The sequence below is a fragment of the Chionomys nivalis genome, chromosome 7 (genome assembly GCF_950005125.1).
Source record: "Chionomys nivalis chromosome 7, mChiNiv1.1, whole genome shotgun sequence".
Classification (NCBI taxonomy): Eukaryota; Metazoa; Chordata; class Mammalia; order Rodentia; family Cricetidae; genus Chionomys; species Chionomys nivalis.
The window spans coordinates 66,070,874-66,097,559 of NC_080092.1; the positions used below are offsets into that span (position 1 = coordinate 66,070,874).

The 26,686-nt window shown below is 41.9% G+C and overlaps 1 protein-coding gene across 7 annotated transcripts in view; it reads left to right on the forward strand.

Moving 5' to 3' along the window:
* Bcas3 (BCAS3 microtubule associated cell migration factor) overlaps positions 1-26,686 on the forward strand; it is a 486,981-nt gene that overhangs the window by 27,401 nt on the left and 432,894 nt on the right. For all 7 annotated transcript variants that reach the window (XM_057774686.1, XM_057774690.1, XM_057774688.1 and 4 more), the window contains exon 6: positions 15,290-15,371. In XM_057774686.1, the coding sequence (XP_057630669.1) occupies positions 15,290-15,371 (82 nt within the window). The remainder of the gene's footprint in view (positions 1-15,289; positions 15,372-26,686) is intronic.

A 26,686-nucleotide genomic window follows, 5' to 3' on the forward strand; every position in this document is an offset into this window, starting at 1 on the left:
CTGAGTGACAAGACATTTAGAAGTCAGTTATCCCCAGCGTCTTGGCTAGGATTGGTGCTGGGTAATAGGAGATGTAATGATGATGAGAATGATGATGATAGTAGTAATAAATTTGTGTATGTGTGTGTGCGTGTGTGTTGTTTGTACGTGTGTGTGTGTCTGTGTGTGTGTAAGTGTGTGTGAGTGTGCAGGTACTTGTGCCCATGTCTGCATTCAGAGGCCATAGCAGGACTTTGGGTGCCTACCAGGACATCTCACTAACTGAAGCTGCCTTTTTGGGGTAGGCTGGCCAGCGAGCGCTCAGATCCTCCTGTAGCTGCCCTGCTCTGCAGTCACACAGAATGCCTGCCTTTTTATGTGAGTGGTGGGGTGGGGATTGGAGCTCAGGTTCTCGTGCTTGCAGAGCGAGCGCTCCTGTGCACCCTGTCCACCGCTCCAGCTCTCTAGCCCCGGGAATGGCATTCACATTTGAGGAAATAAAATTTAGTCCATTCACATTTATATGTAAAGAATTGAGGGAAAATTCTATATGATGTATTTTAACATGGTTATGAGGGGTTCTCCTTTAAATGTTTGCTCACATAAAGTGGGTGTGAGAGTTTATACCTGTGATCCCACCCGCCCAGGGGTCTGGGACTGGAGGGTCCAGCGTTTTTTCCCACTCCCAATGTCTTAAGACACAAGTAGGGTTGGCTGTGGTATATACTTTTAATCCAACATATGGGTAACGTGGCAGAGAATTGCCGAGTTTGAGATCAGCGTCCAGTAGTTGGTAAAAGCCTATCTCAACACAAACAAACAAAAACAAAAGAACAAAAAATAAAATGTCCTGAGCCTGCTGGTCTAGGTCTGTTATCACAGATGCTCTGGCAGTTCAGGACCAGCCCGGGTAATTTTACCAAGTCCTGTCTGAAAACATAAACTGCTCAAGTGTCTGGGGACACTGGCTTTGTACTCACATGACCTACCCTGGTCTCAATGTCCAGAACCACACAAAAACCAAAAATCCCCAAAATACCTTTGTAAAACTCTGGATTTTTTTCTTTTCCTTTTGCTCTCTATTTAAATGGCTACTAAGCTTTCTTAATGTGTTTACAAATATCTATTTTAATAGACTAATGAAATAGTATTCTTTATAGTGCTTGGAAGGTGCTGGTTGTGCTCTGGAGATTTGCGTGTGCTTCTGATATTGGACACTAGGTGTCACTGGTACACCGAACTATGAGACACAGGAAATGTCAGCCCTAAAGCAGTTGTAGCTTTACATACCAAGATCCTGAGAGCAAACACGTGAGGGCATATTTGAGGTAAAGACCAATTAGTTCATTATTTATTAGAAGCTATATGCCAATAGACATTGCCACGTTGAGATTGTTAGCCAGGAAACATTTTTATAGGTTTCATTTGGGAGTAATATTAAGTTGGTGATTTGAGTACGCTGGTAAGCAGGGGTTTGGAGCCCATTCAGGATCCAGTGCCTGTGTTGAGAACAGGGCTTATTTTGTTTGTTCTGTTCTTTTCCTTCTGGAAGGAGGAGTGATGGTCTTCATTGGGTGTCACATTGAATACAAAGCAGAAACGAGGGACCCTGTTGAAATAATTTGTTTAGTCCACCCATACTACTGAACTGAAACTTTCCCCTATATTCTCAAGTCACAGTTTCTCTCTAATCGAGACTGTTCTCAGACTCTCAGCACTTGTCCTGTCCGTGCCTCCTGAGAGCTGGCCTTATAGGCGTTTGTCACTGTGCCTCCTGAGAGCTGGCCTTATAGGCGTTTGTCACTGTGCCTCCTGAAAGCTGGCCTTATAGGCGTTTGTCACTGTGCCTCCTGAGAGCTGGCCTTATAGGCATTTGTCACTGTGCCTCCTGAAAGCTGGCCTTATAGGCGTTTGTCACTGTGCCTGGCTCTATAATATAGTTAAAATTTTTATTAGTTTATTTTATTGAAATTTAGGTTAGCATACAAAGTAATGGGTTTCATTTATGACACCTTCATACATTGTCCTTTTCCTTGTCCTCATTCCTTCCTTCCCCTGTAGTATGTTTCTTAGAGCAGTCTTTTAGAGAAATCCATGAGAAATCTAACTTTTCTGGCTGATTTGATGTAGGCTGGTCAACATTCTACGAGTGAAATATACCCTAAATTGGGATATTTCTTGCATGAGAGCTTTTTTGCTCTCCAGGAATATGTATGGATAATTAATTTTTACATATTTATTTATTTAGTGGTGTGTACCTTTATTTATTTTACATTTTTTCATTGATTTTATTGAGTTATACATTTTTTCTCTGCTTCCCTCCTCTCCTCTCCCCTTCAACCCTCTCCCATGGTCCCCATACTCCCAATTTACTCAGGAGATCTTGTCTTCCCATGTAGATTAGATCCATTTATATCTCTTTTTTTTTTTTTTTTTTTTTTTTGATTTTCGAGACAGGGTTTCTCCGTAGCTTTTTGGTTCCTGTCCTGGAACTAGCTCTTGTAGACCAGACTGGCCTCGAACTCCCAGAGATCCGTCTGCCTCTGCCTCCCGAGTGCTGGGATTAAAGGCGTGCGCCTCCACCGCCTGGCCATGTATATCTCTTTTAGGATCGTGATTGTTCTAGGTTCTCTGGAATTGTGAATTGTCGGCTTTTTTTTCCTTTGCTTTATGTCTAAAAGCCACTTATGAGTGAGTCCATATGATAGTAGTCTTTCTGGGTCTGGGTTACCTCACTCAATATGATGTTTTCTAGATCCATCCATTTGCCTGCAAATTTCGAGATGTCATTATGTTTTCCTGCTGTGTAGTACTCCATTGCTGTGTACCACATTTTCCTTATCCATTCTTTGGTCAAGGGGCTTTTTGGTTGTTTCTAGGTTCTGGCTATGACAAACAAAGCTGCTATGAACATCGTTGAGCACATGTCCTCGTGGTACGATTGAGCATATATTTTTATTTGTATGTGGATGTTTGGTGCATGCTCTTGAGTGTGTCTCCCTGCGAGTACATGCAGAGGCCTGAGGAGAACATGGGATGTCTTTCTCAGTTGCTTCTCCACTTTATTACCTTGAGGCAGAGTTTCACTTTGAACTAGAAGCTTGATGTTTCAGCTCCACTGTCTGTCTAGGGAGGTTTACAAATCTGCATGGCTCTGCCTTAAAGTGTTGGGAGTTAACATATGTACCCAGCCATGTCTAGCTGTATTTATTAACTTTTTGAGAACGTGGAACTGAGTTGAAGTGTAGAGTCGCTGTATGCTCCATGCATACACAGTGACCACCCTGCACCAACATTCTACACCAGAGTGATGCCGGCGTGGTCTCAGAACCTGCTTTCACACGCTATTGTTACCCATAGCCGGGGTTCACTTCCCTTGTCTACCCTGGGCACTGACAAATATGCAGTGACCTGTGTCACCTCTGTAGCATCAGACAGCGACGGTCGCTGCTCCAGTACCGGGGCATTGCTCACTCATCCTCTCACACGTTGGAAGGGGGCAGCACAGCATCTTGTGTTGGCGGAACACGACTGCATGTGGCAAATGTAGAATTGAAGGAGCCATTTCAGGCTGGTTTCTGTTGCGTTGTAATATGCCTGTAAAAGCTTCCTCTGTGTCTTTTTTAAGGATTGTTAGTTTATAGATTTTGCTATTTGGGGTATCAGTTTGTTTTTGACATATCAATGTAAAAATAGTTTCTATAGCTTGTATACTACAAGATACACAAATCTCAAGTTTATAGGATTTTTTTTTTTTTTTTTTGAGACAGGGTTTCTCTTTGTAGCCCTGACTTCCTGGAACTCACAACTCACTCTGTAGACTAGGCTGATCACAGAGATGCATCTGCCTCTGCCTCCCCAGTGCTGGGATCAAAGGCATGCATCCCACCGCCTGGCTCAAGTTTATAATGTGATTACTTCTTCCTTGTGCATGTATGCACACAGGCAAGTGAAGCTTAACTGGGAGAAATTTTAAGGACTCTTTTTTCTTTTTATGAAGTTTCCTAGTGAGTGTTCCGTCTCCCCAGCAGACAAGACAATCACTGTCCTGACCACAGATTAGCTCTGCAGTTTTTAAACATATCTTAAATTGATGCAGTATTGAATCTCTCTTGTCTGTCATCTTCTGCTCGGTGTGTATTTTAGATTCATCCCATTCGAGATGTAGTAAAAGAATGAATTAAAGGCCATCGCGTTTGTGTGCTTGAGTGATGGCGAAGTGTTTATGACAGCTGCTAGGCCGACACTCTCTGTAATGGTGCTACATTGACTTCTGAGCACCTTCCAGTCTGCCTGCAGGCGCGAGTGTCGGCTTCTCTGAGTGGTTTTGCATTAACATCTACCCCAAGGAAGATCTTTTGGCTACAGAAGTGTTAGCTGCAAATGGAAGATAGATACCATTAGAGCAGCTTCAAAGGCCCGAGCGGTGCTTAGATTGGGTGCTGCAGTCCTAGCTGGGGCTGAAGTGCCCTGTCTGGGTCAGCTGCGCAGCCAAGGGCGGCATCGTGCTGCTCTCCTCTCATCTGCTCTGGAAAATCAGGCCGAAGGGAAAAGGTTGACATTGCCGCAGTGCTTCTTCTTCGATGTGTGTGAAAATTTGGAAGTATGAAAATATAATTACAAGTTCCTTTCATTATTTATGTTCTGTGGTTTTCATACTGTTCCTGAGACTCGCTTCCTTCTTGCTTCAAGTTTTGTGTTTTGTATTTAGTATCAAGACCAAAACACAGACTGGCTTGCTGTCTCCTTCATGTGGTCGGCAAATATCTGTTCTTTAAGTTGTAAGTTCTCACAAATCCACATTTTAGGTGGTTTCTGTGGTTTGTGTTTTCTTCCTTGCTGGCAAACAGAGTCTGTTATGGAGACACTGACACTTGGCATCAGCTGAATCATTTGTGGTTGGCGGCAAAAATACAACAGAAGACTTCTTTCCCTCTTGCCCCTAATTGTAGGAGCTTGCAGAAGGACTGCCCATGGCTGTTAGGAATGCATTCTTCAAACTCTTCTGTCTAAGGCTCTGAAACCATCGAGCCAGTGCTGTTGTAAGATGAAACACTGGTGGGACCTGGTTAAAGCAAAATGCCCCCCGAGTTAAAGAAGCTAGCTTGATATTCAAGGTGGCTTCTAACTGTGATGCTTTTTTGTTTGTTTTTGTTTTTCAAGACTCTGTAGTTTTGGAGCCTGTCCTGGAACTAATTCTGTAGACCAGGCTGGCCTCAAACTCACAGCGCACCGCCTTCCTCTGCCTCCTGAGTGCTGGCATTAAAGGCGTGCGCCACTACTGCATGGTTTATGCCCAGGTATCTTAAATTACTGAGCTATGGTGATCCTCCTGCCTCAGCCTCCCTAGCTGAGTAGTACAGTCATGTGCTACTATGCCTGTCTGAGAACTATAGGAAAGGCCTGTGCCTTTTGAGGTGGGACACTTGAGATCAGTCTTTCTCCTTTTTTCTTTAATCTTTAAAGTGAAATTATAATCTTTTTTTTTTTTTTTTTTTTTTTTTTTTTTAAATATTCATTTTATTTATTATGGATACAATATTCTGTCTATGTGTATGCCTTCAGACCAGAAGAGGGCACCAGACCTCATTACAGATGGTTGTGAGCCACCATGTGGTTGCTGGGATTTGAACTCAGGAACTTCGGAAGAGCAGGCAATGCTCTTAACCGCTGAGCCATCTCTCTTATGATTCATGGAAAGATTAGTTCCAAGATATAAGATACCATACTCTTCTCCAGTATGTATAAAACTTGTAGATACTTTTGTCTGTCTGTCTCTCTCTCTGTATTTTTTTTTTTTTTTTGAGTCATGGTTTCACTGTAGCTTTGGAGCCTGCCCTGGAACTTTCTCTGTGAACCAGGCTGGCCCCTCGAACTCACAGAGATCCACCTGCCTCTGCCTCCCAAGTGCTGGGATTAAAAGCGTGCGCTGCCACGGCCAGCCCAGTTTTGTCTCTCTTATAAAAACTGTATAGAATTTGCATATAACCAACTATATTAGCCTGAGTACTTTTAAGTTATTTTAGGTTATGATGCATAGCTCAATATTAGTCCAGTATTAATGGCTGTTAGGCACAGTGTTATAGCAACAACAGAGAAGTAAAAAGCCTCTGTGATCAGTACAGATGTCCCCACAGCTGCTTTGAGATGGTGTTGGAACGCAGATGACCCTGTGGACAGTAAGGACTGACTGTACAGCGTCAAGGTGGCTGGACTAGCCCAGGTAGAAGCTGTGGGCACCTACTATTTCCTTTGTGGTTGCTCTGGCTACTTAATAGCTAATTAAAACCTCCCTTCTTCTGTCACCTCGAAAGCCTGGTCTTTCTTCCTCATACTCCTTAGAGTTGGCGTTATAGGTAAATGCCCACCAGTGGCTGGCCATGTTAGCTTTGTAACTGAGTTATTAAGCTGATATGATGCCTGCCATTGCCTTACCCCGTAGTAATATATATCCATTTCTCCCTAATGAAAAGGGTTTTTGTTACTTCTCAAGGTAAGCATTATGTTACAGTTTTCATTTTAAGTAGTTTTATTCAGTTTGATTAGTATAGAATTAATTATTACCATTTTTATATTAATAATGATACAATTGTATATTTATTTGGAGCTTCTGAGTATTTTTGTTGTTTTAGGAATTGAATTAAAATATTTTTTAAGATTTATTCATTTTATGTTTATGAATGTTTTACCTGCATGCTTGTGTGTGCACCGTGTACATGCTTGGTGCCCACATAGTTAAGGAGATGGCATCCAGTCCTTTGGAGCCAGAGTTGTGAGCCACCCTGTGGGGCTGGGCATGAAACCGTGTCCTGTGGAAGAACAAGCGCTCTTATCCTCCGCAGCCGCAAAACTGAAGTTCTTAAATAGAAAGCGTTTCTTTGCTTCAATTTCTCTCAGTGTTTGCTTCTTCATTTCTCCATTTCCCTTTTTGCCCTTAGGGAAAACATTAATTTTGGGAATTATAATGATTTCCCATTTATTCTGTATACATTTAAATTATAGTTTTTTTCAAGTCGTTTTAGGTTTAAACAGGAATTAAGGTGAAAGTAGTTTTCCCCCACTCTTCCTTCCGGTTAGTAACACCTCCAGGGACTGTGCTGTGACTGTTACAGTAGATGAGCCAGTGTTTACTTAATTTTTAAAATTTTTACATTTTCGTTTTATGTGTTGGCTGTTGTGCCTGCATGCATGTCTGTGCACCACTTGAGTTCCTGGTGCCAATAGAGGCCAAAAAAGGGTGTTGGATCCGCTGAACTGTTGTTAACAAAATGCTATCAGTCACCATGTAGGTGTGCTGGGAATTGAACCCAGGTCCCTTCGAAGAACAGCTCTTAACCACTGAGCCATCTCTCCAGCAGCAATCTTTTTTTTTGAGACAAGGTTTCATTGTTTAGCCCTGATTGGCAGTATACCATGCTGGACTGGAACTGATAGATCCTCCTGCCTCTGCTTCATAGTGCTGAGATTAGCGGTGTGCACCAACACACCCGGCCTAGTAGTGGTCTGTTTTTAAAAAAGCATAGGTAATAAGTTGTTCCATAATATCTTATTTCATATATTTGAGCACGTCTGTAGATATTAAATATTCACAACAGAATTTAAAGAACAGTGGGCTAAAGGTGTAGCCTGCTAAACACTAAAGTAGACAGGTGCAGTCTGTTTTCATTTATTCCCTCAACAAACGCATCCTTGGTTAAAGTCTCAGTATTAGTTATGTGCTGCCTGCTCTTAAACATACACTCTTGCAATAGCCACTTTGCTATTTAAGTTATTTTGCTTATTTCTAGGCGATTCTAAGGTAGCAGATTTATATATCATATAAACATAACATAATTTAGTTTATTTTCTACTAAACTGTTAGAGTGTTGATCTTTTAGGTATGTGTTGTAGATACTCTGCTTTGTTAGTTCCCACAGTGTGTGATTTGGTCAGTAAGAATACAACTTGAAGAACACAGATGTTAGCTGGCTTGCTGTCCAAGCCTTCCCCAGGTGGAGTCAGAACTGTTCACTAAACTAGACGGCTCTGAGATGAATAGAGTTTTTGATTTAAGGCAAAATGTGCTTGAGAGAAACCTGAGAAATTTTCTTGTTTTCCAAGTCTCATGGCTCACTTAAAAATTCAGGGTTTTTTTTTTTGGATCCAGGGAAATAGCTCACTGCTTTCGACGCAAGCCTGAGGCCCCAAGTTAAATCCCAGACATCCACGGAAAAACTGGGTATACACTTGTAGTTCCTGTGCTGCAGAGACAGGCTCAATGGCCAGCCGACTGCCCTCACAACCTACCTCGGCCTCACTCACTAGAGGGTCGGGCTGGGAGCTAGCTCAGTGGGGGATTTCTCTGAACCCTTGTGTTGTTGGAGCAGAAGCTGCATCCCGTTCACCCCAGCTCGCTGTGCATTTCAGCCTGGTTTTGAGGTCAGTCCTCCTACCTCAGCTTCCAGAGTACTGGGATTAGAATTTATGCCACCACACCAGGAAGTCCTCAGAGTTTTGAGGCTGGGTCTCATTCCATAGCCCGGGATAGCCCTGAGCTCTACAACCTTCTCCATCTGCCCCTCAAGTGCTAGGTTGTAGGTAGTGTCGTGTCCTCCTCTCTTTCCTGAACTGGTTAGACCCTTTATAATTTTTATTATCTTTTCCCAGAACCAGCTTTTGGCTTCATTGATTCTTTCCCCTATTGATTTCCTTTTTTTCAATTTTATTGAATTCCCCTCTAACTGATGTTTATTTGTGCCTGCTTGCTTTGATTTAGTTTTTTTTTTATTTCATAGGTAGTTTGAGATTTTTCAATGAAAGACTCGTTTGTCAGCTCTATGCATTTAGTTAATGGCGTCTTTATTTTCATTTCGTTAAAAACGACTTAAAGTTCATTATAGTGATACACGCTTGTAATCCCAACATTTTGGAGGGTCAAGAGTTCAAGGACAGTGTGGGCTACATGAGATCCTGGCTCAGATAAAAACAGAAAACAAACCATAAACAAAATAGTTTTTAAAAATTTTGAAACTTTCTTCTTTGAACTGTGTGTTGTTTACAATTTGGTTGCTTAATCTTGCTAGTGTTTTGTTATTTTCCAGATGTCTTGCTGTTACTAATTTCTGCTGTAGTTCCAATGTGGTGAGAGGGTAGTGTGTGGTTTCTGTTCATTTAAGTGTGTTAAGGTGTGTTTATCATCTACGAGATGGATGTCTCGAGTTTTCCAGTGTATCAGCACAGTGTACTGTAATTGCCGTGTATCGGGGTGGAATTAAGGATTTACGTTCTTCAGAGGTGTTGAGAGTCCGAGAGTCTCATTCGTATTCTACACCATCATATCTGCATCCGCACAAGAGGCGTCCTTCGGGGTGGCAGTTGGCAATCCCCTGGCTTCACGGGTGCTCGGCGTATGACTGGCATATCCAGAGGTTGACTTATGCTATCAGAATGGCCAACATTAAAGACTGCCTAGAGTGTTAAACAGGAAGAACCCTCAGACATTCTGGTGGAAGTGTGAATTGATGTGAAGTCTTTGGAAAACAGTCTTGTTAATCAGTGAAAACTGCATCTATACCTACCTCTAGTGTCTTTAAAAACACTTCATTATTTTGTGTGTGTGTTCTGTCTGCATGTGTATCTGTGAACCACTTGTACAACTGGTACCACAGAGAGCATTAGAGACCCTGGAAATGTGGTTACAGACAGTTGGGAGCCACTATATAGGTGCTGGGAATCAAACCTGGTTCCTCCCTATCAGCAGCCAGTGGTCTTAACTGGAGCCTTGTCTCCTGTTCCTTTTTTTAACCCTGGCTAGCATGGAACTCAGTGATCCATCTACCCCTGCCTCTTGAATGCTGGGTTTAAAGGCATATGTCAGCACACTCAACCTTATTTTTATATTTATTCTTTTTTTATTTAAGCATTTCTCTGTTTTTATGTGCATGCTGAATGCCCACAACAGCCAGAAGAGTACCAGATACCCAGTTACAGGAGCTATGGCTTGAGTGCTGCTAAGGAACTCTGGTCCTAGAAGAGCAGCAAGTGCTCTTAATACCTGAGGGGTCTCTAGACCCTTAATTACCTCGAAGATAGAGCAAGTGTGCTAATCGGTCTCTGCAAAACAACAACAACAACAACAACAAAAAACCCAACCCCAAATGTCATATACATATTCACTGAAGCCATCTACAGTAATAGTCATAGCTGTATGGGCTGTGATGCTAGATACAACTGTGAGTGGACAGGTGACCTAGATCATATTTAATTAAGGAAAGGACAATATGAAGAACAGCTGAAGACAGGCAGGGATGCTGGTGTGCACTCTAATAAATGCAAACCACATCAACATCCTCTTTGCAATAACCAGCATTTGGGCTGGAAGGTAGTTCTGGTGCCCAGCCCCTGACCAGAAGGGTGGTGGGTTTGCTTTCCTACCCAGGATCCATCTCCAGTGCCCTCCTTCCCCCTTCAAAGGTTATGAGCATATTATAAAGTACTAAGGAGAGTTTGCTTTTGTACCTGTGTCTTCCTGTGTGCACAAGATGGTTTAGCTTGTGTGTAAGTGATTCTGCTCCCGCTTCCCAATTTCGGGGACTACAGATGTGGTCCTGTGGTCCTGTGGTCTTGTACTACTGCTTCTGGCTGTAATTACCTTTTTAAAAAGTAGATTCAGTTGCCTCTTTACCAAACTTCATTTGCTGGTCAGCAAGTTGCAGGACAAGAGATGTGTGGCTCTTGGTAGAGTCCCTCCCGGTGTGTACAGGGCCCTGTGTTAAATTTCTACCAACTCAGAAAAAATGATTACTGTCAGGTTTGGTATTTTAGAGTATTGTAAAATAGCTCAAAGAAAGTAGTATAGGCTTCTGTGAAATTCGGTGACCCTACGGTGGCATCTAGAGACTACCTGCTAGGATTAGAATTAGTGAATTCTCCTTTTGATTTATATTTGTGTGGTGTGTATTTTTTGGTGGAATTGGATATTGAACCCAGTTGCACCATGTGGAACTGTGGTCGGGCAAGGGTCTGGGGAGTAAAGAACACTCAGACACAGGTCACTCTTAAAGCAAGAATGCCAATTTTATTGTGTTCCAGGGCAGCTTATATAGTGCTCTCCTTGACTAGTGGCCACGCCCTCGCTCTCAGGATTTACTATTGCAAGCCCTCCAGAATCCACTTCCTTGTTATCAGGAACTCACGAGTTTTCTTGCACAGTACAGCTGTAAGCATAGAAAAACAAATTGTTTACTCGAGCAGACAGAGGTCATAGAATGTTCATGGTCTGAGGGTCTGCAGTTCCCAGCAACCTAGGGCGTCAGTCCTGCACTGAGCTACATCTTAGCACTGCTTATTCTTAATTTTTTTTTTTGGTAGGGGCTCCCTCAGTTGGTCTTGAACTCTCTGTACAGCCCAGCAGGCAGAACTTGGGTCTGTCTGTGATCAAAGAACTTTAGACCTGGGACTTAGTCTCTTGATTTTGTTTGTTTGTGTGTTTGTTTGCTTGTTTGAGGCGAGAAATTGCAATTTTAAAGGTTTGGGCCTTGAAGTGTTGGGTTATATCTGTGTGCTGCCATGTTCTGCTTTCTTGAGGACCAGGAAGCTGGAGTTCTGCTAGGTCCATACTAGAACCGTAGTGGAGGCCTGTCGGTAGTGTGCTGTGTAAGATCATAGTGCTTTCATCCAATGGGGGTCTTTATAGCAGCAGAAAAAGAAAGACCTTGCAGTCACGTGCATCAACATGAATTAATTCTTAGCCAGTAATGTGGGAGAAATTATACGAGAGTATACTGTGTATGACCCCAGTTATTCTGTGTTCAGTAATTAAAACCTTTGTACAGACCTAGAAGGTTGTGATTATGATGGGGTGTGTGTGTGTGTGTGTGTGGTAAGTGTTTTAAATTTTCATAATTATTTGTCATTTATTTATTTACTAATTTTTGTGGAGATAGAGTGTCACTTTGTAGCCCTAGCCAGTGTTGAATTCCTCCTATAGGCCAGGTTGGCCTGGAAATTTGGTGCAGATCCTCCTGCCTCTGCCTTCTGAGCACTTGCTGCCAGCTTAACTGGTGCATGTCAGTAGCATAGATGCTTTATGAAACATTGATTAATCTCTACACGTAGCTAATAATCTGCACATTTTAAATAGATTGTTGCCTGTCAGTAAAGTTTGTCAAAAAAAAAAAAAAAAAAGAGGCCATTCATAAACCATAGTGTTCTGTTCCTGCAGGGTAGGGTGGAGCAGTGCGGAGGTCCACCTTCATTGTCCTCGGTGTTGGATTGAGGTCCCCCCCACCCTGGCTGGTTCCTGAGGGCTGGGTTACCTTTTGATTTTATAGTTCTCTGGAAGTTTTCTCCAAGCTCCTCCAGATCTGTGTGTGTATTGTCGTCTCGAGAGTTGTAATTTCTCTTTCCTTAGATTGAGCTGTGAGAGTCTAAACTTGGATTCCCCACCCCCTTCCAGTTTGGCATGTAATTTGCATATTTTCACCATGCGAAAGCTATTTTCTATGGTTGGAAAGATTTTTTTTCCTACAGTGTGAACAAATCATTCTTTGTTCTCCTTATTGTGCCTTCAAACTGGTACGTCCGGTTTATGCCCCAGACAACAAAAGTCTGTCATCAGAAATTAAAATGCCAGCAAGAACAAAGGCAGGGAGACAGGAGGAGCTGGATGCGACCCCTTCCAGTGCTCTCTCCCGTTGCCGCGCGCGCGCAGCAGCTGGGATTCTTGGTCCACTCTCCCTGCTGCTGTCCTTGCTGCTCTTGGGTTGTCAGTTTAGAAGTGAGCTTGCTGCTTCTTTTCAGGCTACTTTTTCAGGTCCTCATCGCCAGGATTTCTTGTGATTTCCAGAGATCTTTTCTCTAGGAAACCCAAAAGTTTTTAATACTGCTTTTAACACTGTTTTGATATTTATCTGAAAGCAAAGTTACCCACGAACACACTGAATGACAGCATTAGGGGGCGGCTGGGAAGTATCCCTGTGCGTCTGTGCTCTCTGACCCGTGCAGGCTCTCTATCTGGATATGCCTTGCTAGCTCTCTCAGTGCAGCATTGCTCTGGTTCAGGATTTTCATGTATTACCTGCAGGGTCTTTCCCCGGAGGCTGATATTTGTGACTTACTTTCTGCAGTTAGAATTAAGCTCCTGGTTTCAGTCAGATGTAATCCGGAGTCATGTAGATTCACAGCTCTCTGTACATGTGGCACGGCACTTTCTCCTTCTGATGAGCCCCAACTCAGGCCGTGAGGTGTGAACAGTGCATGGGATCGTGCATTTTTAATCTTTCCTCGGGGTTTGTTGTTCTCACCTGTGGCTGTACATGTGAAAACATGGTCAGTTTGGAACAGGGAGTTTGGTCTATTTTGAAAGTTGTTTTATTGTAAAACGTTGTGTGTTTGGATTTTGAATTGTTTTTCTGTGTTTTTTGCTCTGTGTATTCAGTGATACCAAACATACTTTAATTATGGCAAGATAGGTTTTTAAAACAGTATTTAGTATATATGAGTACAGAAACTCAGGAAAACGAGGTTATATCTTTTAACATTTAAGTTTTGTTTTGTAGAACCAAAATTGAATGCTGGTTCTGGTACATGGAAACAATAGTACAAACAGGAGAGTTTGTGTTCACACAGTAATTTGTTATGGGTGTAAATCTCAAAAGTGGAATTTTTTTCATTACTTTATAGTATACAGCTTTAAGTTTTATACTATTTTTTATTAATTTTTAAATTATATTAAAGAGTAGGCATACTTATCTCTTGTCCATCAAATACTATAATGTAAAGACTTACATTAGCATTCTCTGCTTGTCTTTTTCTATTCCAGTTTTCTAGTGGCAGGGACTTGGAACTTGTCAATAACAATCTTTAGTATAAGTAAACCATACCAGTACTCACCTGTTAGCATATGTGTGTTCAAAAACCAAAGATGTAGTACATTTTATATTTCAGAAAAGTGTATTAGATACATTAGATGGAAAGTTTCTCAAAATAATCATCCAAGTTTCTTTCTATAAACTTAATTCTGCCCTATTACCGTAAAATGGAGACTTGGCTACAGTGTGTTTTGCTCATGGGTTTTGTTATTGACGTGAAAGCCATGAAGGCCTGTGGACAGGAGCCTTTGCTCTGTGGGCTTCTCCGAGCCTGTGGGCAGGTGGTGCTGTTGTTGCATGTCCTCGCTGGGATGCTCATGGGACTCGGCACACTGAGTGGGGAGACACGCCGCTGCAGCCAGCTGCTGTCTGAATCACCACAAGCACAGTGGATTTTATAGGGTAGTAAGCTTACGGCTCACAGCTCTAAAGGGAACACAGGAGAGAGGCTGAAGATAGGAATTCTTGCCCTAGAAGACACCTCTGCGTGCACAGAGTTTACTGAAAGATTTGTCAGTTTTCATGATGGATATATTTAAACCATTTGTTGGGCCTATTAAAACATCGATAGGATGTGCCTTCTATGAGTCTTTATCTTTGTTATGTCTGTTAGAAGTTCTTGAATCTTTAGGGCCAATTTTATAAGGCGTACCATTTTCTTTGCTATTAGCACAGTGCTCTGAGGACTATATTAGTATCACCTCCCACAGTCAGTCTAGAATGTTGTTATTCTCTAATTCTGTTTTAATTTGCTCATCAGATCAATCAGGATTCGAAAGACATTTTTTTTTTAAAAAAAAAAAACTTGATACATACTAGCATACCTCCTTTTGCCTTTTGGAGAAATAGAATACTGAAGTCTTTCTATCTAAGCACAGATTCTGACTATATTCAAGGGGGAGTGGGCATTATTACAGTGTTTGATCTTTGTTTATAGTAAAAGTGATGACTTCCAAAGTTGCTTGCTTACAACTTTATCAACACAGAAAACTGCATTTAGGGGTGTCTTGATGGTCTTTTTTAAAGCAGCCTTGTCCTATAATTGCAAAATAATGTAGTCGATAGATTTGAATGATTCTAGAAAGACAACTGACTAGCAACTGAGCTTGGATATTGCAAAGCAGTCTCATAGCTGTTTTGCTCCAGCATGGAGCGTGAGCACAGGGGCTGCACAGACTTCTCATGGGTTAATAGAAATTACAGACTTCCAGAACAGACGTTATTCAAGTTCATACCAATAATGAATTGTAATGTTTTTCTGAAAATGCTTACAAAATTTAAGATAGGGCTGTACTTGATGTGCCTAAACTCCCTAAAATCCTAATGATTGTGTGCAGTTATGTATGTATGTATGTATGTATATTTCCCAAAAATCATAATAGAATTTAGATGTTTTCATCTGATAGCATTGTGCCACACATTTTAATAAACTGAGCTGCTTTTTGCCTTCTCCCATGCAGATCAGCGGGGAAGCCCAGGAGCTCTTCTCTGTTCGACACGGCCCAGTCCGAGCAGCTAGGATCTTGCCTGCTCCACAGTTGGGTGAGTGTCGCCCGTAAGGGAAAACAAATCACACAGTTTCTCTTTTGTTGATTTTGGACTACAGACAGCAAGAGTGATAACCCGGGTCTGCTTTGCTGCAAAGGTCCATTCTACCTCCCTCCTCCCCCAAGACAAACCCTTATGCTCTCAGTTGCAGTAGACATAGGTAATCTTAACCATTTCAATATGGCTATTCACTTTCTGCTGTGGTTTTGATTTATCTCCCTCCTCTTTGATCTTGATTTGGCCTCTGCCTTTGCTTGCTCTTTCTCCAAGCTGTCTTCTCTCTTGGCTTTCTGGGCATCCTTCTGGGCTGCCTTTGTTCTGCTCTGGCATGCTTTCTTCTGTGGGTATTCCCCAGGTCTCCCTTCGCCTGCCTCTCCCTTCTCAGTTAGACTTGCTGGCTCAGAGAGCTTGGTTTTCAGTATTGTCTCTGCTGTAGGTGACTCTGCAGTCAGACTTCACTATGGCAGAAGGGTGTTGTGGGCTTTTAATGTTGAAATTGTGCTTTCTTCAGTTTTTATTAGTGTTTGTTCATTGTGGAAAACAATGAATCATATTGATATCTTCATGTATACAGTGTTCTTTGAACCTTTTGCCCTCCCTTGCCTTCTCATTCATTCATGTTTCTTGCAAGTACTTCTTCATATTACAATTAAGTATTGTATGTTCTGTATTTATGTGTAAATGTCCAAATGTGTGTTCATATTAAGTTTTCTGATTCCTTCATATTATGAAACCAGAAAAATTATTTTTCCCTTATTCCCTTTGTCTACTAAAATGCATTTTTATATATGCAGAACACAATCATATTAATCACTTGGGATACTTTAAAGTTTCTTTCAATAAAATAAGGATACAAATTATTTTAATTCTATTATCATTTGAGATTATCCTGAAATGAAAACTCTCATTAAGACTTTATGTAGCTATTAATGATCAAAATTGGTGAGAGCGATGCTTACTAAACTCAGGGCTTGGTTGTGCATAAGTAATTTTAGGGATTAATGTAACAGTTAATTTTCTTTAATGAAATGGAAAGGATATCTGGGCAACAATGCTGCGAGATCACATGATTTCTCCTTACAGTTCAGCTACGTGGCCTTCATAGCCTTCATCTGTCCTGCTCCTTCCCCCCTCCCATCTCTCCATTTCTCCTCATTCCCCCACCCCACCCAGCTCTCCATTCTGCCCTGGGGTGTGTTCACTTGCTTTCCCTTAAGTCCCTCCCTCCCTCCCTCCCTCCCTCCCTCCCTCCCTCCCTCCCTCCCTCCCCCCCCCCCCTCTCTCTCTCTCTCTTTCTCTCGTCCTGCTACATTTTTTATTCTTGTAGACAGTTTTGATGAAGAAGGCTCTAGACAATCCTTCCCTGCTTTGGGATTGTCAGGGCCGTCCACAAGGACTCTAACAGTAACAGACTGTTTTCTTTCCCGTGTGATTAGCAGAAGCACAATTTTGACTTTTTCATTTTATATATAAAACTCTTATTTAGTCAGTTACGAACCAACATTTCTCAACTTTTACTTGTCTCAAAGTAACTTTTCAGTCGCTTTGTTAGTCAGTAAATTATTTCTCCTACTAGTAGGCTTCTTTAGATTTAAAGTACAGTTTTACAGGAGAAATGTTCTAACTGAAAAATTCTTTATATGTCATCTTAATGTATTTGGTTAAATTTTAATATTTGTTTTTATTAAGTGTAATTCATGGGACAGAACTCATAAAATTTGTATTAGGAAATCCAGTCCTCCCTGGGGTTGTCCCCTTGTGCTTTATGCCTTCATTTTGGTGGCAGACATTCTGAGAACACACACGTGGGAGCTCAGCCCCATCCTCTGAAATGTCTTTATTCTCCTTGAACTTTTGGCTGGCCAATGAATGCTCACTTAGAACCACATTGTTTCAGAGTTTTGTAGGCATTCGATTTGAGTTATGTGGAAGAGTCTGAGTCCGTTTTGACATCTTTTTCCTTTTATGTATCCTGTTACTCTGTTGGGAATGTTGCCTTGTTTTTTGTGTTCTTTCTGGTTTTTCGAGACAGGGTTTCTCTGTGTAGCTCAGACTGTCCTGGAACTCACTCTGTATATCAGGCTGGTTTCGAACTCAGAGATCTGCCTGTCTCTGCCTCCCATGCTGGGATTAAAAGCTGTTATAACTTGTTTTGTTACAAGTTATAACTATATAACTCTGGCTGGACATTCTCTTGCTGTGTAGACCAGAATGTCCCCTACGTTAGAGATTTGCATGCCTCCTAAGTGATGGGATAAAAGGCATGTTCAACCATGCCTGGCAAGTTTTAGTTTTTAAAACCTGATGTTATTATTGTGTGTATGTGTCCTGTGTGTGGGTGTGCATGCCCTAGCATGTGTGCTGAGGTTAGAGGAAAACTTTGTAGAATCAGATTGGACTCATGTTGCCGATCTTGAACTGCCCTTTACCAGCTGAATCATCTTGCTTGCCCCTCATTTGATCTTCTGTGAGCTGATCCCTGTACTGTGTGTGTGTGTGTGTGTGTGTGTGTGTGTGTGCAACTTGTCTGCCATTCTTACCCTGTCTATCCCAGGAGTCGCCCCAGCAGTGTTCCCTTTTTTGATGGTTTGAGTTTCTTTAATTTCCTTAGGATCTATTCTTTTGTTATTAGACTTTCCCTCCCTCCCTCCCTCCCTCCCTCCCTCCCTCCCTCCCTCCCTCCCTCCCTCCCTCCCCCCTCCCCCTCCCTCCCCTCCCCCTCTTCCTTCTTCTCTTCCTTTCTTATTCATTTGTTTGCTTGTCTGTTTGAGACAGTGTTTCATCTCTGTGTCCAGGCTGGCCTAGAACTCATTTTCTACCCCAGGCTGCCTCTCTTTGCCTTGACCTCACAAGCACTGAATTTGCAGGTCTAGTCACCATACCCAGGGGATTTCCCTTTAGAATGCTATGTCTCACTAGCCCTTCCTGTTCCTCTTCACACTGGGTGTGTGTCCTCATAGTACTTGCTGCACTTTATTGCTGATTTGTGGACTTTTAATATTTTTAAACAACTTATTATGTGTGTAGGTACACACATGTGCTGTGTGCCACAGCATGGATGTGGAGGTCAGGAATGGCTCTCTGCTTTTATGTTTACATGGGTTCCAGTTCTCTGGCTGTTAGGCTGTGTGGTCAGTGGCCAGTGGGTCATCTTGCCAGTTCATGATACATTCAGTGCCTCATAAGAGTGTTTGCTATGAAGTCTGGTAAATATCTGTTGAATATTGTTGTATGGTGTCCGCTTACAGAAGTTAAGGCCTAATTTCTGTGAAAAATCTTCCCCCTAGTTAAAAATAAAAAACAGAAAGATCTGCATTGCAGTGGTATAATGGTGAAAGAGTGTTATTGTCAGCACCGTAGTGTTGTAATGGTGTAACGATCAGCCCTGTAGTGGCGTCATGGTGTTCCCAGTAAAGCATGCATCTTTGCTTCTTGCTACTGTCAGGTGCTCAGCATATTCTTCTAATGAGTTATTTATTTATTTGTGTGTGTGTCCTTGTTTGTGTGTCCATGTTTGTGTGAGTGTCTACAGATGCTAGAAGATAATGTCAGATTCTTGGAGCTCTGAGCAGTCTGATTTATGCGCTGGAACTGAACTCTGGCTATGCAAGAGCAGCAAGCACTTTTAATTTAATTGAGCATCTCTCCTGCCTCCCATGATCCAATACATTGTTAATGAATCTAAATCTTTAGAATTTATTTTTTAAAAATCACAAAAAGCATGATGACTGGGGATGTAGTTCAGTTGGCAGAGATGGATGTGTGAGGCTCTTGAACCTGCAAATCCAGATGTGTTCTCCATGCTTCTAATCCCAGCACTAAGGAAATATTGGCAGGATGATCATCTTTAGTTGTATAGCAACCTGTATGGCAACCTGGGATGCATGAGATCATCTGTCTCCCGAAATGTAGAAGGCTACGACCAATCACTTGGCATGCTTATATCAATTAAAACTTGAAGTACGTGGGGAAAATAAGGAAGAAATAATATATTACTAAAATGCAATGTGTTTGAAAATACTTTAATGAGGCTGGGTGGTGATGGCACACATATTTAATCCCAGCACTCTGGAGGTAGAGGAAGGCCGATTTCATTCCCGAGGCTTACAGAATGAGTTCCAGGACAGCCACAGCCGCACAGAGAAACTCTGTTATGAAAATACCCCCCCCCCAAATTTCAAAAGAGAAAAATGCTTTACTGGTTTAAGAGCTTAAGATGCTAATATATATATATATATATATATATATATATTTTTTTTTTTTTTTTTTTTTTTTTTTTTTTTTTTTTTTTTTTTTTGGTTTTTCGAGACAGGGTTTCTCTGTGGTTTTGGAGCCTGTCCTGGAACTAGCTCTTGTAGACCAGGCTGGTCTCGAACTCACAGAGATCCGCCTGCCTCTGCCTCCCAAGTACTGGGCTTAAAGGCGTGCACCACCACCGCCCGGCTAGATGCTAATTTAAAACATTAAAAAGGCTCTTTAAGAGTCACATAACGGTAAATTAAAAAAAAAAACTTGATGCAGATCCTCCTTGAAAATTAGTCTTGAAATCTTCTTTCAAGTAAAGTCAAATTTTCTTGTAACCTAAGTAGCAAGTTTATATTTGGAAACCCACTTGTATAATACAGTGTATTCATGTGTATATTTTAACATATAAATCAAGACTTTTATATGCTTATGTTTCTTCTAGTGCTCCTGGTGGCTAATACCTCCAGCACTTTGGAGACTGAGGCAGGAGAATTGCTAGTTTTCCCAGCGGTGGGCAGGTGGAGGCAGGAGAATCGGGGTGGGGGCAGTATTCTGGTAGTGGCTTTTCTCATCACTGTGATAAAATATTGGAAAAGCAGCTTGAGGAAGAGAAGGTTCCTCTTGGACCATGGCTCAAGGGTTTAGTCCACAGAGTAAAGTGATGGAGGCAGGAGCTTGAAGCATCTCCAGGAAGCTGAGAGCACAGAGTTAGTGCTCAGCTTGCCTTTTCCTTTCTGGGCTGTCTGGGATGTGCCTCAAGGCTAGCCTAGACAGTCCCTCATGGGCATGCCCACGATGTGCCCCAAGGCTAGTCTGCACAGTCCTTCACGGGCATGCCCACAGATGTGCCCCAAGGCTAGCCTAGACAGTCCCTCATGGTCATGCCCACAGATGTGCCCCAAGGCTAGTCTGTACAGTCCTTCACGGGTGTACTCATAGGACTGTTTCTTAGGCGATTCTAGACCTTGTCAGGTGACAGTTGATATTAACCCTTTGGAGGCTGTAGAGTGGCTATATGGTGAATATGAGAGCACCTTGGGTCACTTGGAACCCTGTCTCAGAAGACAAACATGGGGGGCAGGAGAGATGACTCAGTGATTCACAGCATCTGCTGCTTTTGCATAGGGACTATGAGAGTTCCCAGTACCCTTTTTGGGTAGCTTATAATTCCTGTCTTTAGAAAGGAAGGGCGAGAAAGAAGGTGATGGGGCTGGAGAAATGATTCAGTGGTTAAGAGCTTGTGCTGTTGTAGATGTTCTAATATTCTGAAATGGATCACAAATGCCTGGGATTCCAGTGTCCTTCTGGACTCCGCAGGTACTTTTAAATAAGTACATGTGTATGTGTTTATATACATATATACATATGTGTACACATACAAATATACATATCTATATACATGTGTGTATACAAACACATACGCGTATGCTTGCATGCACAAATGCTCGGAAACACACATCTTGCCAAAAAAAAAAAAAAAAAAAAAAAAGAGCCATTACCAAAACCAGAGAACCAGCTGCATGAATTTCATCATGAACATGAGGGACAGGTGTTCAGAACATGAGCAGACCATGTGCAAATTCCTCAATGTCATATCGGGCTCACAGCTAAAGGTCTCCTGAAATAGAGAAATGGATGGTTCGCGTAATTCTGTGTCTTCTCTCTCTTTCCTCAGATACCGAGTGCATGTACTGAAGACCTTAGGTTTTTTACATATATTGGCTGGTGTATGTTTGTGTGTTTTTCAAAATATTTTATTTTGTGGACACTGTTGTCTCTCAAAACTCAGGATTTTTTCGTTGTTTCTAAAGACTCTTATGTTTCATCTTTTGCACAACTTATTGTTCTTTAACTTTTCTCTTACTCCAGTTTTCTGGTCTCACAAACTTCCATATACAGCTGTGCTAGCTCTGAGTTAAATCTGTTTTTTGTCATGTTCAAAGGAGAGTCATTTGATTGTCCAGCTGCATGAAGTCAGAATTTATGACTAAGTTCTTGAGAAATGTAGGTGTGATATTTTTGATGTAACATTTTGATGGCTGTGGTTAAAGAAATGAACTCTGTTGCCCATGAGTGCATGCGGACACACACACACACCACACACACACACACGTAGGCCAGCTGACATTTGTTTACAGTTCTCATCAGTATGTTGCAAAGAGGAGGGAACAGGCATACCGACATTTTAAATAGTTGAACTCTGAGATTTGGGGCTTTCTGCTCTAATTACTTTTCAACATCTGTCGGTATTGTGTGTTTGTTCCTGACACCTCGTCCCTAGCATGGTATTTATGCTGCTTGGGTCATTTAGGAATGATTTGTTTTCCAAGCCTATGTTTGAGGTGGCTTTGTTTTCCTGATCCTGTCGCGAGGACAGAGTTCCTCAGGAGAATATCTGCCTTTTCTGGTTTTGATGGGGTGTGGTATGGACTTTGACATAAGGTGCAACTTGTGTGAACCCTGCATTAATCCTCCTTTGTTGGAGGGTTCTAGAGAGAGGATTATAAACTAGCGTCTGTGAACTCTTGATTCCTGCTGGTGCTGTTCTAGTGACATTCAAGGCTGCATATGCACATCCCCATTGGAACTTTAGTTCCCACTTTACCTTGGTTAGTATCCTCATGGATTATTTTTCTGTAGTGTCAAGAAATATTTTTACCAAATCCAGGTGTTTCCAGGTTCTATATACTGCATACTTCCTTGATAGTGTGATTTCACTTTGAGGCCTGCTGTGGTATGTTTAATCTCAGCACTAGGGAGGCAGAGGCTGGTGACTCTCTGTGAAATCGAGTCCAGCCTGGTCTACATAGCAAATTACAGTCCAGCTGGGGCTACATATGAAAACACTGTCTTTAAAACAAAAAATAGAAAACAGTAGCTTTAGTCTGTATTTGTTTTTCATTGTGAAACTTTAGAATCCCCTTAGTGTCTGTGTTAAATTTGGAGAGGACGTAAGGAACATGGGGACAAATACATAGAAAACCATGTCCTCAGTACTGCACTTAAACCTCGAGCTTTAGTCACCAATGTCACCAACGTCCTGGCGGCGGTGACGAACACCATTTTCCCAGCACCTGAGAGGCAGGGACAGGCAGATCTCTTGAGTTCGAGGTCAGCCTGGTCAGTGCTACACTGAGGAACTCTGCCAGGAACAACCCTCCACCCTCGAAGAAGATAAATGTCACAAGTGCAGTAGTGAATGTTCTCTAAGTAAATAAATCTTTAAAAAAAATGTTGGCAGATTTTTTGCGACCGAAATAAACTCCCAGTAGTACATTGGCCACGTAGATCAGGGTTAGGAAGACAGGTGTAATAAGCGACTGCTAAGTCCCTGTGGGCTTAAAGACAGTGACCCAGATAGACAGATGACTGTCACAGCACAGGAAATGCTTTCACTGGAGATTGGGTCTTGGCGAATGGATGAATCTTTGGTCGTAAAATCTGTATTTGTTTATTGTGATATAGGCATGAAACCTAGAACTCAGCATTTGTTAAGTCATGGCAAATGTAAAATGAAATTTACCCTTTTTGAAGATTTTTTTTTTGTCTGAAAGTTAATGAATTTTGGGGATATTGTTTGACTAGGTGGAAAACAAGTACATGCACTTGTATCACTGCTGCTGCCGTCAGCACACAGGCCGCTCCGTGTCTGCAGAGAGCCCCGCTGTCAACTCTGAACACCCCGGGGACACTTACTACACACAGTAGAACAGGACAAATGTGGGAAGGATGTGGAAAAATTGGAACCTTCAATCATGGTGCCTGGGAATGTATCATTAGTGTAGTTATGTTGAAAACTAGTTTGGAGTTCCTTCAATGTTATATATAGAGTTACCACAGGAACCCATCAATTCTGTCTCTAGGTATACAACCCAAGGAATGAAATACAATGTCCATATAAAAATAAAAATATATGGCTATACATGATCTTCATAGCAGTATTATAAAAATATTGAAATAGCCCAAATATTTACCAGATGGTAGACTGTGGCATATCCATACATTTGACTGTTATTTGGTCGCTAACAGGAGCAGGTTATTATTTCTTTTTAATAGTGTTGTGTATTGCGTAGTCTTTAAGCAGGGTCTAGATAAGCTTTCTACCAGATTCTCATTTCAGGAATAGAGTTCTGATGTGTGTCACATCCCAATGAGTCATTTCTCCTACTCCATCTTTCTCCTCCTTCCCTCTCGCTTCTCCACCTCCACTCCTTTCTCTTCCTTCTCTTCTTCATCTTCCTCTCTGATCCTCTAGCCTCAGCTTTTCAAGTTCTAGGATTGCAGGCATAAATGTGTGTGCGTGTGGGTGTGGGTGCTTGCACATTGGTGTGTTGGTGTGCACTTCTGTGTGATGCACAGTGGCTGGAGAAGGTCGTTGGTGTCTTTCTCTTTCATGCTCCAGCTTGCTCGTTTAAAAGAGGATTCCTTACTGAACCACAAGCTTGATATGTTTTCTAGGCTAACTGGTTAGTGAATTCCCAGGATTCACTTGTCCTGGCTGCTCTACACCTTGCAAATGCAAATAAGACATAGTCATGATTTGAACTCTGGTCCTTCTGCTTTTACAAGCAAACACTCTTACTGGCCATCTTCTCCTCCCTGTGTTTAATTCCCTTCTCATTTTTGGGTGGTACTCCACTGTTTGGATATGCTTTTCTTTCAGCAAGGGTACTTTGTTTATTTCCAGCTTTGCTGGTATGTTTAAACTGCTCTTTCTGCTGGTAGAGGCATGTATTAATTTCCCATGGATCTTTATTTAGAAGTGGGGTTGCTGTGACATATATGTTTAATTTTATTAGGTATTGCCAAATATCTAAATTATAAATACTGCTGATTTCTACCAGCAATGTTTGTTTCCTGGATGATGTTGAATGGTTTTTGACTTTGTGATTCCAGGTAAAATGCTCTGCCTGTGAGCTTTATGCCCAGGCCTTCCCTGGCCCTTTACTTTGTTGCTTTGAGGAAGAGTCCCCAAAGTTGTTCATTGAGGAGTTGAGCTGGCTCCGTAGCCCAGTAAGCTTGGGAGCAGCTGGGATCATGCGGCATCCCCATTGTTGAGGATCTTTTTTTACATACATGTGGGCTACATTTGCACCAGTAAGCACATACACCCAAATAAAAACAAATGCTCAAAAAGTTCTAAGTCCTAGACTAATCTTTTTTTTTTTTTTTTTAACTGTTTCCACAGTTTTGCCTTTTTCTGAATGTCACATGATAGGACTCACTCAGTACACAACATTTGCACATTGGCTTCTTTTATTGAATGATAAGTAGTTAACTTTGCTTAAAGTCTTCATTCTTTGATAGCTTGCTAATTTCCTTCCAGTCGTGAATAGTATTTCACCGCAGTCAGGGGTGGTTTATCTGTTCACCTGCAGGAGGCCATGCTGATTGCATCCGTGTTTAGCACAGCCTGACTGTTAGAGGTAAATAAAACCACTGTAAGCAGTCATCTGGTATGGATGCATGTTCGCATCGTTTAGGTAAATATATCCGGGGATCTGAGACGTTGTATGGCGAGAGCATGTTCAGTTTTTATGGAACTGTCAACTGTCCTCCATAGAGATGACACAACCTTTTTTGTTGGACCTGTGAGGAATGACGGTTCTATTGCTGCATGACCTGCCTACCTTCTGGTGTCAGTGTTTCCTAATTGGTCACTGCAGGAGATGTGCTGCAGCGTCTTACTGTTGTAATTGTCAGTTCCACAGTGATCCATGGCACCAAACGGGGTCTTGCGAGGTAGCCTTGACTGGCCTAGAGTTCCCTCTTGCCTCTGTTTCCTATATGCTAGGGTCAAAGGGATGGCCTTTCTAGGCCTTGTGCCAATTTTAAAATAGTTCTTTTTTGTTGTTGGTTTAAAGTATTGATTCTAGGGGCCTAGCCTTGCCATAGAAAGTGTGGTCAGTATGTGCAAAGTTTCAAAACCCAGAAAACTCAAAAACAAACAAAACACTAAGCCTGCCGACTAAACAGAACCCAGTTCCTGTCTGTTTTAAGCCACAGTTCTGTGGAAGCTGTGTTTTCTGCATGTATTTCCCACAGCATGGTGCTTTTACTAGTGTCCTGTACAGAACATGTTAAATCGTGGTTTCCTCACCCACATGTGACTCTGCTCATTTTTTGTGACTCGCTAATGCTCTGCCCACTACACACACTGCCTGTGCTTCTTCTTTCTTGTTAGGGCTCCAGGCATTTGTTTGGCCTCTGTTCTTCCACGTCTGTTGTTAGCAGTCTGCTCCCCTCTTGCCAGCACCCAGTCAATTGCTGTCAGTGTCCCCGTTTCTACACTGACTGCGGTGCAATTTCTTACTTACATTTTTTTTAATGCAGCTATAAACTTTAGCATGCATAACTCTCCTTGTGTGTGGTGGTTTGAAGCTTAGAGTGTGGGAGCTTAAGCTATTTCTACTGCACTGTAGGTGTGAGCCACCATGTCTGCCTTTAGTCTTAATTTTGACGGATGCGCACTTTATATTCCATATTCTTCCCTCCCTCCCTCCCTCCCTCCCTCCCTCCCTCCCTCCCTCCCTCCCTCCCTCCCTCCCTCCCTCCTTCCATGATTTCTTTCACATCAGAGAAAGCAGTTTTCCCTAACTCTAGGTATCTTTCCTTTCTATTGCCATGTAGTATTCCCTTGAATGAACACCTTCAATATTACCTTTATCCTCTTGATATTTTTCAATATTACCTTTATCCTTTTGATATTTTTTACTTGCTAATATATTTTAATGCAGCTAACTTGTAGCATGCAAATGCAGAGCTTTGTGTGTGGTAGTTTGAAGCTTAAATTCAAGGATGGTCTTGATAAGTTTTTATTTTAAAATTTATTTAAATTTGTTTTAGGTGCATTGGTGTTTTGTCTGTGTTAAGGTGTCAGATCCCCTGGAACTGTAGTTGCAGACGCTGTGAGCTGCCACGTGGGTGCTGGTACTTGAATCTGGTCCTCTTTAAGAGCAGCCACTGAGTCATCTATCTCTCCAGCCCCCGAACGTGGTTTTGCAATGTGAATATAGTTATTGTGATCGTTGACTTACAGATTTTAGTGTATAGGAATTAAGGTC